Source organism: Myripristis murdjan, chromosome 9 (genome assembly GCF_902150065.1).
Source record: "Myripristis murdjan chromosome 9, fMyrMur1.1, whole genome shotgun sequence".
Classification (NCBI taxonomy): Eukaryota; Metazoa; Chordata; class Actinopteri; order Holocentriformes; family Holocentridae; genus Myripristis; species Myripristis murdjan.
The window spans coordinates 13,915,532-13,930,736 of record NC_043988.1 but is presented as its reverse complement, the minus strand read 5'-3'; the positions used below and the strand labels follow the sequence as shown (position 1 = coordinate 13,930,736).

General features: G+C 39.8%; 2 protein-coding genes across 2 annotated transcripts; one reads left to right on the top strand and one right to left on the bottom strand.

The window, feature by feature from the left end:
* Window positions 1-2,290: 2,290 nt before the first annotated feature.
* Window positions 2,291-9,790, bottom strand: smn1 (survival of motor neuron 1, telomeric). Its single transcript, XM_030059904.1, has 8 exons — window positions 9,634-9,790; window positions 8,374-8,445; window positions 7,835-7,954; window positions 7,349-7,540; window positions 5,098-5,259; window positions 4,044-4,124; window positions 2,845-2,952; window positions 2,291-2,578 (listed from the first exon to the last, which is right to left on the bottom strand). Exons 1-8 carry the CDS (start codon window positions 9,679-9,681, stop codon window positions 2,516-2,518), a joined length of 846 nt encoding a protein of 281 aa, XP_029915764.1. The 5' UTR covers window positions 9,682-9,790; the 3' UTR covers window positions 2,291-2,515.
* Window positions 9,785-14,731, top strand: hspb11 (heat shock protein, alpha-crystallin-related, b11). The gene is made up of 5 exons (XM_030059905.1): window positions 9,785-10,019; window positions 10,160-10,266; window positions 12,078-12,146; window positions 12,239-12,282; window positions 12,399-14,731. The coding sequence occupies exons 1-5, from the start codon at window positions 9,928-9,930 to the stop codon at window positions 12,489-12,491; spliced, it is 405 nt and encodes a 134-aa protein (XP_029915765.1). The 5' UTR covers window positions 9,785-9,927; the 3' UTR covers window positions 12,492-14,731.
* The last annotated feature ends 474 nt before the right edge of the window (window positions 14,732-15,205 follow it).

Genomic DNA, 15,205 nt, shown 5'->3' with positions numbered 1-15,205 from the left:
TAATCATAAAACCTAAATTTAGACTGTTTGCACATACTTGTTAGTGGACACACAAATATATAAACAGAGATGGATGTCATTTTCCATGCAGTATTTCCTCCAGATTGCATTACTGCTTGTTTTAACTTAGGAAAAGACACTCCCCGCCCCAACTGTAAAACATAGTCACACAAACACTTACAATTAAGATTCAGTATAGCACATCAGTCTAGACTCAGCAATCAAGCTTAATAGTCAGAGGGAATCTTCACATTTGAAATATTCACTCTCCTCAGTTAGGGTTAACAGTGTCTGACTGGTTTAAACACTTGATGATGACTGTAGTTCTGCAGTGAGAGTTTGGGGGTCTCTGTGCAACCCCTATCCTTCTAATCTCCCCCCCAGTCTCTCATTTAAAAGCAGGATGTTTGTTGATGTTGGGAGCTTGAGTAAACAGCCGAAGGCGCTGTTACTCATGCAGCAATGTGATCTCACTTGGATGTCTGTCTGTTTCCTAGAAGGGTCTATGTGAAATGCAGATTATGTTTACACACCCCATGCCGCTATGGTCAGTGGGGGGTAGACAATCACAGAGGGGAGCAGCGCTTTCCCAAGCTTGGCCTAACCCTCTTTTAACTCCTGGCAGGGGCAGATCGAGCCCTTTGGGCAGCTCAGTTCGTTGCACAGAGTCAGAAAAGCAAAGGGCTTATGTGCGAGCTGCGCTATGGCTGATTCTAAACCCATCTGTGAGGAAAAGATAGGCCTGGTTTATCACTTTGCATTTACACTACATATTCTGCTACAGTAAGAATCAAACACCGCAGTCAACACTGTAACAATCACAGTGGGGTATAAAATGTCGGCCGCAGTTACTGCACAAACAAAGGGACCGCTCTTCACTCAGAGAGCAACGGCTACAAAGCAGCTGGAGGATGATCACATGGTATAAAGACAGGAGACAATCATGCTGTTACATCTCGCCACAAAACCCTATTCTGTTTCTCTCTCGCTCACTCTCTTTCTCTCTCACTCACACACACACACAAACACAGACACAGACACACACACACACACACACACACACACACATACACAGATCCACACAGATGCCCACCAGTTTAGAACCAAGCGAGTGGGTGTAGGCAGGCAGCAAACCACTAGTATGGGAAATATGGGAAATCTGTTTGGCCTCCTCCTTTTCACAGAATGAAAGCATTACAAACCCTGCAGAATGACTCTGGTTGTTCCCACTGTAATTACATGTGGCTTTCTAAATATACACAGTCACATGTACAACCCTTGCTCCATTTCCTATACGCTTCTTATAATATTGAGACTAAAAACAGTCCAAGATTAGTCGTCAGAAAAGCTCAGAATAAATGAAAAAGCTTAACAGTTGAGCTGATGTAAATGTACAGAACTATATTACAGCCAGGAAAGCAAAGAAACTCAGGCTCTCGCTGCCATGTACCATTATGAAACATTAGTTTCCTTGTCTGTTGATATTAAATTATTGCCATGTTCTGTCTCTGATCTCCAATTCTCCTCTCATGTGGACATTAAATGAGCTCATCAAATGTAATAGTTTCAGACATTAAGGCTATCCTCAACAAGAAAATATCTTCCAGTGATCTCTATCTCTGATGAAATATTTTAGTCCAGAATGAAATCTTTATCTGCAAAACCACCCCTGTGTATTTTACTTTGTGTAGCTGAAGCCCCTGCCTCTTGGTTTTTGTCTGTTTTGCCGTGAAGTATACACCCATCTGATGTGAATTTCAAAACATATGATGGATGTGATCCCGTATCGGGTAGAGGATAAGGGAAAGCCTCAGGGAAAAGGCTGAGCTTGAATGCGAGGCCTGTGCTGGAATGATACTCTAATTTAACTAGGTGGAAAACACCAGAGGATCTAAAGCAGGACTCAAGTCTGGCTTGAATTCAAATCCTTAGCTATCCAAAAAAATGAAGTGCAAAGTAAAATAGGCACACTGTTAGAATTGGAGAGTTTCTCTGTGTGGCAGTGAGTTGGCACAGCAGGATTTACACTCAGCCACAGCTAACACAATCCTATGCATTAGATATGTGTGCAGTGTTTTCCTATTATGTGAGTGCATTGGACTAGTCTGACTTCTGCTGGACAATATTTGCCATTACAACCATTAAGTTCATGATAAGATGAATAACTGATCTCATGTAGTCAATTCCTCCTCAGTTAATTAGTAAAGGAAAAAAATAAAAAAAGTGCTCATCTGTTTAAGACATTTTTAACAAGGTCTGTGCCACCAACAAAACGGGAAATTAAACCAGATGTGTGCCAAGAGTCTTTATTTAATATGTTTACAGAGAATACAAAACTCTCCCCCTTGAACAACTGTGAAGCAGTAATTCTCCACACCATGTATAGTTAATTTACATTTCCATCTGCAAGGCTGAACTGAAGAGACGGACGCACACCAGGCACAACAGGGGGAGCGGCTGGTACCAAGAGTGAGTCCCTGAGTCACTGAGACACCGGAGTCTTTTGCTGATCGCTTCATTTGTGGTGAGACTGAGATTTCTTCCAGGCAGCAGCTTCTTTGCGACCCTGCTTCAACCCCTGTGAAAATGAAAAATATGACCTCAATACAGCTCTCCTTTTAAAAATCAAGGACTTGCACGTATCACAAAGCTGCAGCTATTTGGTAAAATGCCTCTATCAACCGAGAAGCATAACAACGTGAGTGAAGCATCTTCAGTAAAAGGCAAACAGCATGCCAAAAAAGCCTATAATACCACAACTTCTTCACTATACAATACAAACAACTGAACCTGTAAATGTTTCATCTCATTTCTTGATAAGGAGGCTCAATTCTGCGCACATACCAGGTAGTATCCAGTGTGGTATCCACTCATGTACCAGGAGATGAGCATACTGCCCAAAGCCTCATCATCCACCATGTCAGGGCTCATCGGTGGAGGGGGTGGAATCATCTGAAGAACCACAAGGGGTGGGGGAGTGTGTTTAGAGAACACAGATACAGGCCTAGATTCTGTGAAAGTATCACTAACTAACTCTGTCCAACATTTCATCTCCTTTCATCAGGTGTCTTTGCATGCCTTTGTACATGTGGATTTAAACAGCCTTGCTTAAAGGAACATTTCATCCAAAATCCAAAAAAGATATTTAGCCATTTACCCCTCATTCAGCATATCCATCCAGGTAGTTTCTGTGCATCCTGGTGAGGTTTCAAGTCTTTCTTCCATCACCCCGGTACAACAGGGCTGGATTTTTTGTGATGCTCAAACCATCAAAAATTTTACATGTGAAAAAAATATTTTATGCCCTAGACCATCAGCAAACCGTATCAGTCCGCTTTTAATTGGCACTCGTTTAGGGTGGATAGATACATTTTGCCAGTAGTCTGCAGCAGGAAATAGTTCCCAACAAAACTCTTCACCCCTGAGGGCACACAGCCGTGTCACTGTTTTTGGAAGGACTTGTTGCTGTTGAGTTTTTCACAAGTACATTTTGGATAGTTTGAGCTGCACAAACCAACACCCATCCAGCCCAGCTGTGACCCTCCCTGTGTACCAGTGAAGGGCGAGATCACAGTAGACTGGAAACCTTCCCAAATCAGGCAGAAGCTTTCTGGATGGATAGACTGCACTATGTGTTAAAGGCCCCGTGAAAGACCACAGGTGACTGCTACTTTCTGTAAAACAGAATATCTTAAATATTGACAAAATAGTGCACAAGTGGCTGGAAAGTAAAATGTCAACCAGTAAAACCTTAACAAATCTTTAAACATCCTCTCTCATTGACCGCCAAATAAAATTGTGTTTCTCTCCCAAACTGATATCCCATTGGTTTGCACTTGTGAATGATCCTTCCCACCCAAAACATCCTGTTTCAACGGGAACTGCATAAAATCAAGAAAGTAAAAGTCCATTTCATAGGGTCTTCAAATGGAAAAATATCTTTTTGTGTTGTAGGTGAACTGTTCCTTTAAACACAACAGCTACTACAACTGCCACTTGTGCTGCTGTATTCATTTTGTGTGTAAATTCATCTTCTAACTCACTGGTGGCCCGCAGGACATCATGGGAGGCCAAGGAGGAGGTGCAGGTGCAGGTCCGGGACCACCAGATCGTCTACTTCCCCCCTGCAGACGGAACAACAAAGGCTTGAGAAAACACTGTGATCTCAGTAATATCGTAGTCAGACAGTGCCCCACATCATTTTGCATAAAAAAGAGGTTAAAAGATTTAAAATTCCTCCCCAGTGAATTCTGCTGCATTTATGATGAGTGTAGTTTAGGCCACTGCCCAGTTCCTGTAATATCAGCAACTTCCACATACCCTGCAGTCAGCCAGGAGGAAGGCATAACAACACATTCTGTACTGCTAATCATATTCTTCTTTTAATTAATTTTTTTTTTCTTTTTTTCTTCTTTTTTAAAAAAAATATCTTCACACATAGTACATGTATAAACTTGGATTTGTTACAGATCCGATTTATGGTATTACTGCTTGCACAAACATGGATAACTAAATATAAAATATGAAATATTTATATGTTTTATATACAGTACGTAACACTTTGTATAGCACAATTTTAATATTTTGTCATCCACATTTAAGCAAACAGTCAATATGTTAAATAACATGTAGGTAACTGCTCCAAGTAAACTGCTACATATTGTATAAATAATCAATATTAACTGTCATATCCTTTTAATAGTCTGTGTAATATTTTGGATTCATAGGCTGAATGTTTATATAACCATGAGTGCATTTTTCCACTTCTGTTTTTCGTCTTCATCTTTTGCTTTTACTGCTTCATAGTTTATATTTTATTTTTCAATTACTTTTGCTGCTGCAACAACCCAATGTCCTGGAGTTGACAAAGTCTTAAATCTTATCTTAATCTCATGGTGTATTATGGATTTATGTTTCTCATAAATACATTTTCAGCTGACTACTAGGGGACTTATCCCATTTGGTGAAAAAAAAAAAAAAGAAGATACTTGTTTAAAAAAAAGGGATATGTGCAGATGCAGCTGGGATTCTAATTTCTATCCTGGTTAAACTGTCAAAAGAACAAAAGAAAACATGACCCTGTGTCGGTTCTGTTACCTGTTTGAAGCCAGGTATGGGAGGTGGGCCAGGAGGAAACCACGCAGGAGGCGGCTCTCTGTGAGGCTTGGACTTGTGGGTTTTGCTGTGCGGCTGACGGCTGTGTCGGTGCGGCGTGTTCGACCTGTCGCTCTCCTCTGTTGAAGTTTCTGCCTCGTTCACCTAAATTGAAGACAAACAGCGCTTTAGTCTCCTCGATTCCTCCTCTCCTGTATTTTCATCTGTGTGACTATGCATGGCGAGATTTCAGAAATATTGTTTTCTCCACTCACTCATCTTAAATTTGTTTCGAGAAAGCAAAAAAAAGGACAATAAGACGCAGGCAGAGAACCAAGAACTTCATTTGCAATGCACCCAAGTTTTAAAACTTGCAGTATTTCCAGAAAAATCCACTCATGGATACTTTTGCACCAATAGAAATCAATACATGATGTTCAGTGCATTCCAGGAGTTATTATTCCATATTGATCAAGTATTTTACGGTAGATTTTTGCTGTACCCACTTCATCTCAACCTACCCCATCTACTTCTGCTTCAGTTGCTATTTTCCATTCTGCAAAAACTCAAAATCTTACCAAGATTATTTGTCTTATTTCAAGTCAAAAATGTCTTATTCCTATTCAAAATATCTCATTACACTTAAAATAAGACATGATCACCTCAGAAGTAACTTGTTTATAGACAATTGTCTCTTGTTTCAAGTGAAAATTTGCTTGAAACAAGTGAAAATTTGCTTGTTTCATTGGCAAAATTTGTTTCTTGTTTCTAGCTAATTTTCACTTGAAACAAGAGACAATTGTCTAAAAACAAGTTACTTCTGAGGTGATCATGTCTTATTTTAAGTGTAATGAGATATTTTGAGTAGAAATAAGGCATTTTTGACTTGAAATAAGACAAATAATCTTGGTAAGATTTTGCGTTTTTGCAGTGAGAGAACAGGTGTAAACATGTTGTATTCAACTGTGAGTTATATGTGTAGGTGGAGAGAACAATAGAGACAGTACAGCAAAAACAGAGAGATAGAGATTTTGTAGTAATGGAAAAATGAGAGTTTCACCTCTTACTCAAAATGCAGCATGCCTTGTGGACAGTTCTGGGAAACTTACTTTTGAAAAGTAATAAGTTACAGATTACTCATGACCCTGTTAAAAATGTCATAAGAAAATTAACTATTTAAATTACTTTGTCAAAGTAAAGTAACTTATTACATCTGATTACTTTTCAAACACATGCTTTGACCTGGGCATTAAAGCTGTAAAGACCTAAAAATATAACTTAAAACTCGGCACTGTAAACCTCACAACAGTACTCAACACCGACTGTCAAACTTAAAATATCAACAAAAATGATTTAAGATCAGAATGTTTTGATTTTTGAGCACAACCACCAAAACAATTTACAAGTGTGATGTGGTCGGCTGGTTGCTGCCAGACGTGCCAGACTGGCTGCTAAGAACAATGTGCATTGATTTGATTGGCAGACGAGAGGCGGTGCAAAGTTAAACGAGAACCAATCAAAAACAATGCTCAAAAGTCCAGCGCATCCTGCCAAATGAATGCAGCCTGGCTAGATGAGACAGCAACCCCATCCTTTATGGTGCTTCACTCAAATTTGTCCCAACGGCTTTACTGACCCACATTGTCCGGAAATCTGCCAAAAGACGGCATTCCTGCACGGCAAAAACATGCAAAGCAACAGAATGAATGTTATAATCCACATACAGGCTCTTTACAGAAAAAATACCCAATATTCGGATGTCATCGCCAACAATTTAATTACATTTTTTTCCCACAGTAACCGGAACAGATTACAAATTACATTTATTTTGTAACTTAATTACACAGAACTAGTTACTTCCCAACACTGCTCTTGGATTTGTTCCATTCTGGTCTTTTGAGGCTGCTTTTAAGGAAGGATTTTGTATCTCTGCCTCCTCTACAATGGATTTCTCAGTGATTGTTGAATATTGTCACAAAATGGTGAGTCTAAATAGATGCACTTGCTCTTTGATTTTGAGGGACTGTGACCAGAATCTGATGTCTGTCACGGATGTTTTAGTTCACTGAGAAAAAATGTTGCTATAAAACATTGTCATTTATCCATGGATCTAAGAAAAATATACAACCAAGAAACGAGATGAACCCACAAATAAAATTTATATTATCCATTTTTTAAGCAGTGTTTACATATTGTATGGTGTTGATTTTTTTTTTTTAAATCTCTTTATCTAAACATATTTACACCAGCATACCTTGAAATTTGTTTCCTCCTCAACGTCAGACGTCTCACAGAGCAAGTCTTGCAGGTTCTGCTCCTCCTCGTTGCCGTAGTCGGTATAAAGAACTATACAAGTGCCCCTCTTCTTGTCTATGGATGAGATCGTGGCCGCGTACAGCTGGCCATCCTCTGACCAGTAAGCACAGCATGAGTCCCCAACCTGCCACTGGGACACAACAGGAAACGGCATTAGCAATGCAGCATAAGTTAGAGCCAAAACCCAACCCTGCTGTTCTAGACAGGTTACCGGCCGTACCGCTGGCTGCTGATCGAGGAATAAACAGTGGGTGGATGAAATACTGCTTAAGATCACTGTCAACTAGTGTAGAAGACCTAAACTAAACTGGCTGGTCCTGTTTTAATACACAGCCTGTATTTGAGGCACTATACATATTGACCACTGATTATTGTGAGCTACTGCTAATCTATACAGTATTTTCAAATGATTCCTTTTGCCTACCTCTTTATCTGGCGGTGCATTGCTTCTTTTTCTGCTGTGGCTTTTTTTGTTGTTCTTGCGTTTCTTTCCTGGGTGGTCTTTCTTGGAAGTCTGAGGGTCATCTTCACCCTTAAGGGCAGTCTGGCAGACAAAAACAACCACTGAAGAGCAAGCGCAAACATACAAAGCCTTAAGTGTTGCATCCACTTCCATTTTCAGAGATTGGCATGCATTTGAAAGGGGAAGGAAGGCCACTTTGTTTACTGATGTAAAGGATGAGTTTGAGGAAGGATAAAACCCCTCAGGTTTATAGTCTGAGCTCTGGATGCAAAGGCTGATAACCCATGGCATCAACACTCTGATGTGTCTCTCGAATCCTGTGTTTTGATATAACGTTCACAAAAACATGAAAATCAGAGCAAAATCCCGTTATATTTTGGGTTATGACTTGGTAAAAGAGTTGTGCTAAACATGAGGCAAATGTAAGTTACATCACATCAAATAAACCTTTTTTGAGGAGGTGCATGTGTCAAACTTTGGCATATGAGCATCAATTTTACCTTAAATGATGCAACTGCCTTGTCATACGCCTTTATCAACGCTGTGTCATCCCATATATCAGAATCATCACTCTGAAAAATAAAATGAACAAGTTGAAATAAGGACACATGCAGCGTAACTGTTAATATGCAGAAAACCTTTACAGACCAGAGTGTATCTACAGGTATCAGAGAACTCAATTTCATACTTGACAATCCTAAGACCACTTTAAGAGAAATTTTAACAAATTTAAGAGAGTGCTTTGGACAGATCACATTTTTCTTATTCAAATAAGCAACACAGGTAAGCACTATGTATTTTGTCCAGTGAAGAGGCAAGTTTCAGGCAGGAATATGGTAGGTGAAATACCTTCTATGAGCTGAACAGTTTCCTTTAGGTTAGTTTAGGGTTAGGCACTGCAATAAATGTAGCTAATACTTTGTTTATTTGGTTGGTTGTTTGTTTTTCCATTGGGACAGGTTACACACAAGGATTAATTTGGATTTCTCTCTACAGGAAACATATATGGATAAAAAAGTGAGATGGATTAATCTTCAACCAGCATTTTCCACGCAGGTAAAGGTGTAAAGGCAGAAATGTTGACTCTGACGCAGGAGGACTTAACTCTTTTTGACAAACACAAAAAGCTGACGGAGAGGAGAAACTAGATGAAATGTTTATGTTGAAATTAAGAAATTACACATTGAAATTCTGGCTCATTAAATGACTTTAATAATTATAAAGTTGAACTTGAAGACATTTCAAAGCTTTTGAAGACCTGCAGAAGCTCTAAAACAGATGCATAAGGATGGAGGACAACAAAGTTAATGTACTTCAATCCACCCCATCTATCCACAGCACAGTGCTCAGTGATGCTGCAGGAACACCTGCTGACATCTAATAATCCTGCACCGTGAAAATGGTAAGTTAGTGTCAGCCCAAGTTCATCCATCAGAAGGAGCAAAGTTGAACACTGTTGCGGCAGGAAACACAGAGATGGATGGAAAAGATCACACCTAACAAAGTTATTGTTTGGAAAAAGCAACACACTCCACTTTTACTCCATCAATCAAGGCAGTGCACGAGGCTGAAACACACCTGATGCTCAGTGACTGGATGCTCTTTCTCGTCTCTCTCTGAATGTTTGGCACTCACTTTAGCTCCTAACTAGCCTCAGTTGGACTCATCCCTGCTAGCTCATCATGTCAGCCAACTCTAGTGTCGCCTGAAACGTGCCGCTTGTGCTATCATTTAATCCTTTGCAATACACTGTGCCTTACCTGTCCAGTTCCTCGCGTAAAAAGCACCTCTTTACACCCATTGGCCATGAGAAACGCTAGAGAGTTCACAGCTAACTGCTAGCACACATGAAACAGCGTGCGTCAAACAAACGGGGACGTGAGAGGAAATGGATGACGTATTTATCGGGCGACGAGCTGGTTGGCTTGGCAACCGCGATAGCATAGTTGGTGGCTTCCAGTTTCCCTGCGTTTTTGTTGAGTTGGTTGTAATTTCTCACAGCCAGTTAACGCCACAGAGTGTATAATCTTTTTTTTTAGCGTGAATATCTGGAGATGATCGACTCGGCTCTCAGTCCTCTGGGTGCTAAAGTTGTCTTGGCCGCATCAAGCGACGAGAATCACCCGCCTGAGAGCATCATTGATGGGTGAGTGCCGATGCAACGTTAACTAGCTACACTATTTTGTTAATGCCACGTAAAACACTGTAAAACACTGCTAATGTTACTGACTCATAAACGGACTAAGTTAACTATAACATTTGATTTTTGCTTCCGTCTGTCACCAGAAACCCGGACACGTTTTGGGTGTCCACCGGGATGTTTCCTCAAGAGTTCATAATTGGCTTTGCTGAGCCCACGAAGATAGCTGCCGTGACTGTGGACTGCTACAACGGTATGGGGGATGCACTGCTTTATTTCTTTCTCAGGAATGGGGCTCCAAAGGATCAACATGAGATAAAAATGGTCCTGTCTTTATAACTGTCTCTTGCAATGCCATATCTACAATTACAAACAAGGAGACCAAATTCAAATTGTCAGAACTCATAAGAAGACCAATTAGTGGCAACAAACAGAGTTAAGAAACACTATATATGTAGGAGATGCTATCCAAGGTGAGATTATAGCTGAAAATACCCCACAACTGATGGACACATTAACATAGGTTTAGAAATTAAAACTTGTATAGTATGTCAGGATGGAGACAGCCCACCAGAGTACCACAAATTGTTACTCAAGTAGAAGTACTGTTACTTTGCTGATATTTTACTTAGGTAGAAGTAGAAGGACTGCTGTAAAAATCTACTAAAGTAAAAAGTAGCTCATTTAACATGTACTTGGAGTAAAAGTTACTTTTTCAAAACAATAAGTTTGTTAGGTGTGATCTTTTCCACCCAGCTCTAAAAGGATCAGAGAACACAATTCAAATTACATTGTTAAAGAAGCATTTTGCAAAACGGCCAAGGGTTAATTGAGGTGAAAACCCTGTAGACTCAGTTGGACCAACTCAGTGATATAATTCTGCCTTTCCCACACTTGTTCCACACTTTTACCTGTTGAGTCTAAATGCTCCTTGTTTCCATCAACCATCCACTATTTTTAATCCTATGTCTTTTATTGGAAATTTGGAAATGACAAGAAGTAGAGGCAACAAAGCAGAAGCAGAAACAGAGTCCTCTTCTCATCTTTGGTGACTGACCATTCATTGGTCACACAATCATGATCATTATACTCTGTGATGGATATGATATAAACTGTAATGGAGGACAATACTCTTTTTTTACTATAAATTTACTTTAAAAAATACTAGTACAAGTACTTAATTACAGTAACATGAGTGACTGTAGGTTGTTAGTTCCACCCCTGACTGCAGTCTATTGTACCTGCTGGTCATCCTGATACTGTGCAATTTATTATCTCAGCCAGGCAGCAGGGTGGAGAGCACATTACGTTTGGTTGTGTGTGTCTGCCCATGTGTGAATTTGTCAGTGTCCGCTGCTAATCTTGCATACTACTGGGCCTATCAGCCTAATATTTATTGTGCACCGTTATGGATGTATGATCAAGGACCTCTCGTGGTTGAGGTGATTCAAATCCTTTGGAAAAAAACCTGTTTCCTCAGCTGGTTTTTCACTGAAGTCCGAGCACCGGAGAAGTGGCGATACGCCTGGCAGAGATTTGTGCTCCGCCGAGTCCACATCTTCTAGTTCTAAAGTTAATTTAAAATTGCCAACAAAGAGTCTCCTTAATGTATAATTTATTTTCACCTAGAGCATCTAAATTAATCACAGCTTGAAGAGAGGTCCTATTTATAGAGAGAATTAGAATTATTTCTCATCTTGTGAGGGAACGTGTTTGTGAACGAGCAGGTGAGAAAGGTGTCATTTCCATACCATGTTATTAAGCAAACATCATACTGGTAGGCTATCTTGCTAGAATATTTAAAAAAAAAAAAAAAAAAAATGAAGTAAAAGAGAGTTATAAGTGTGATGCTACATCCTTAATAATGTGGGCATTGTCTGATAAATTCTCTTGTCTCCATCTGTCAGTGATAATTAAACAATTTGTCATATTAGTCACTCCTTATTTTATTTCAGCATTATAAGTAACACAGAGTCTTTTGCTTCTGCCATAGCTTTTTAACAATTTATAGATAACTGATGGTGCCGGGCAGGACTGATAATATTAAATGTGGTTCTTTTGCAGTCAAGCATCTAAAGATAGAAAAGAATACCTCGGATAATGCCTCTCACTTTGAGCCTGTTACAGAGAAAGGTAAGTGTCATTTTCTATATGTCTGTGGTCACAAGTTTTTTCAAATGCCAAAGAACTGAAACTGCCAACAACAATACTACTTTTTATTGCAGAATTTGAACAAACAGAGGGACATCTTCAGTCAAGTGCTATTTCAGTAAGTTGAAACAGAAATATTATCATGTGAAACCCATGAGTGCATACATTTGACAGATGAAGCTTAAGATAAAGCAGTCACATTCTTTTTTTTTTTATTTATTTATTTTTTCACAGCTAAATGGAACCAGTGCAACCCACCTTCGTTTCATCATCACCTCAGGATATGATCACTTTGTCTCAGTGCACAGAGTCAGTGTGGAGAGTTGACATCTATACAGAGGCATTGATCGCTTTCATTGTGCCTAGAGGGAAGTAAAGTCTGAGGACATAATTTTTGTACTTTTATGGCATATAATACACAGTCAAATTAAATATGAATGGATCTCATTAAATGTTTAATCTGTTTTGATAAGGACCATGCTCTGATATCTCATTTCACGCCACAGGAATCTGATAAGCATGTTCCGTGAAAATGTGAGGTGCACTGATTTTGAAAACCAATCAAGTGTATGTCTAAGCAAAATGAATTTGTCATCTCAGTCTTATCAATGATAGTGCAGTCACAGAAAAGCACTTGGATGGAAGTCGATGTGCAGTTGGAAATCTGGGTGCCAAATCTGGGTTTTGCTTTAACCCATCACATGTTTCACTGGTTGTTATTTAATGTTATGGATGCAATCCTAGCGCTGTTATACCTCACATCCAATTGCTCCTGTTAATTTTGTGAACTCATATTTGGCAGAACTTTAGAATAAAAGAGTTGGACTGCGATGAATGGTTCATTTAGTTACAACAGAAACACAGAGATGAGCTCTGCACCTACTGACTGAGAGACAGAGCTAATTAACTAATTAAGAACGGTGGGGGCTTAAACTGGCATCCACACAGGCCCCCACAAGCAGAATTTGACATCCCCATAGAAATGGGAACTGAGGGTGATGCAGCTGGGGGGGAGGGGAACCAGATGGCTTCCTGGGCAACCAGCTTTTCTCTAAAGACTGCAGGCCTATTCAAACAAAGGACTCAGGCCACCTCCTGTACTCCCTCTCCTACACACACACGCACACACACATGCGCACATTCACACTTTTATCTACCTCCATGGCCATTTCAAGTCATCTGTAGTAAAGGGCTGAGCAGAGTATAACCCTGTGGGACTCCCTCCCCAATTACTCTGCTGACTGTGGAGCAGTTTGTGGAGGCTGTGTACACTGTGGCTCAGTCTGCATGCAGGGCTCCCGATAAACCAATAGAAAATATGAAATACATGCCTGAATAGCTAGCCCCCTGATATCTTAGAACAACTAATTGCTTAGGGGTATGGTTGGGATACAGTGCATTTGAGTGTGTGAGTGTATAATGAGTAATGAGGGCAAGGTAGAAATTGATACAGCGTTATTGACTCATCTATTATTTATTGGCAGTGAATGTTTATAGTAAGGTTAGGCTCTCTGGTTAGGTCCGTGAAATGGAATGCAAACTCCCATTTCTGCTAGGCATCCAAATGGATTTTGGTCCATGGTTTATATTGCTAGTTTGTTGTTTTTCTTTGCTGTAAATATGCGACCAGAGATCCCCTTTTGTATGTCTGGCAGGTCTGCACATGTGCCTCCTCACTGCTAATGAATTCAGAGCCTTTTGTGCTTGACTGTCGGCCAATCATCAGAATCACAGCAGGATATGAGCGCATTATTATCATGTCACTGCAGGGCAGGGCGAAACTATCACCCAGTCTCTTCTGATGGCTGCCTAACTGCTGTCCAATCACACCGAGACATCTGCTGGACCCACACTCTGTATGTTCAGCTGAGTTAATAAGGAGAGAGACACGATAACCCATTCCCCTCCCAACCTTTCTGCTGCTGCATTCCATAATTGAAATTGTAATCGTAAGTGTTTTGAAAAAGTTATATATAAAACTCTATAGTGTATACTGTATGGAAAACTAGGATTCAATAATGTGCATTTGCACTGCATGCTTTAAAATGGATTGCCCGTAAAGACATGAAAAATTTTTTGGGGTTTGTTTTTTCACTGGTCTGCACATTAGCAAGTGGAGTATTTCTTGGAGAAAGCATAGGAGAGCAAGATTGAAAATTGCTGTGGTATGCCTGGTCTACTTTGATACAGTATGTACGCTTAATGTATGCAGTTGTGCGGGTGTGGATGATGTTTTTTTATACTGCACTATCTTGTGAAAGCCATCCTCCTCAGCCCCACCCCATTATTTTCTTTCATGTCAGACTGATGAGTTTGAATTTCTCCTTGTTATGTGTTCAGTGTGGTCCCCCTTTCATGTCAGCGACGGAGGCACAGACACTGACAATGGGCCTTAATTTGATTTCAGTTTTGATTTGGTCCAATCAGCTTAGATATGACAGATGCAGAGAGGGGAAGAGCTGGTGTGTGAAGAAGGAAACACCATCAAAAGGCTGAAATTAGATGATTACAAGAGAGAGGAAAACAATCTTCTCATTATTTTAAGTCAGGGAGGAAGAGAGAATGACAATGAAGAATTGACAGAGTACAACTGAAAACAGCTTTGAATATATATCAACAGCATTCATGTTTATTTATGATTCTAAAAACAGTATTTGTTTGTACAGCTGTGTAATAAATAGTAACAAGTGCTATATGGCAAACAAACATATATCTGAGCAATACATTTTAAATCTAATACCTCTGTGAGATAGCTAAAACAGCAGCACATTGTTCCTCCTGTATGTTGTGTTGTGGTGTGGTATTCACTTATAATCCTTTCAACACAGTGCATTACAGTACTTTTTTGAATCCTCATATAAAGCAGACACAATTCAGACAAGATAAATATTGTGTCTGTTGATGTATGCACAATATTCCATATCTGCAAATACAGCAATCAAATGTAGAGCAACACACACACACCATCTTCCATGAGCTAAAAAGCCTCAATGAATCAGTGCAAATGCCGAGTTAGAGACAAAATCCATCTTTTAATTAGA

What these genes read in the sequence shown, in the direction of transcription:
- smn1 (XM_030059904.1), bottom strand. Translation starts at nt 9,681, where the DNA reads ATGGCCAATGGGTGTAAAGAGGTGCTTTTTACGCGAGGAACTGGACAG. An exon ending in TTACGCGAGGAACTGGACAG is followed by an intron (nt 8,446 to 9,633) that starts GTAAGGCACAGT and finishes TTTATTTTTCAG; the next exon opens with AGTGATGATTCTGATATATG. An exon ending in AGGAGGAAACAAATTTCAAG is followed by an intron (nt 5,260 to 7,348) that starts GTATGCTGGTGT and finishes TCTTCAATTTAG; the next exon opens with GTGAACGAGGCAGAAACTTC.
- hspb11 (XM_030059905.1), top strand. Translation starts at nt 9,928, where the DNA reads ATGATCGACTCGGCTCTCAGTCCTCTGGGTGCTAAAGTTGTCTTGGCC. An exon ending in TGAGCCTGTTACAGAGAAAG is followed by an intron (nt 12,147 to 12,238) that starts GTAAGTGTCATT and finishes TTTTTATTGCAG; the next exon opens with AATTTGAACAAACAGAGGGA. An exon ending in TTCAGTCAAGTGCTATTTCA is followed by an intron (nt 12,283 to 12,398) that starts GTAAGTTGAAAC and finishes ATTTTTTCACAG; the next exon opens with CTAAATGGAACCAGTGCAAC.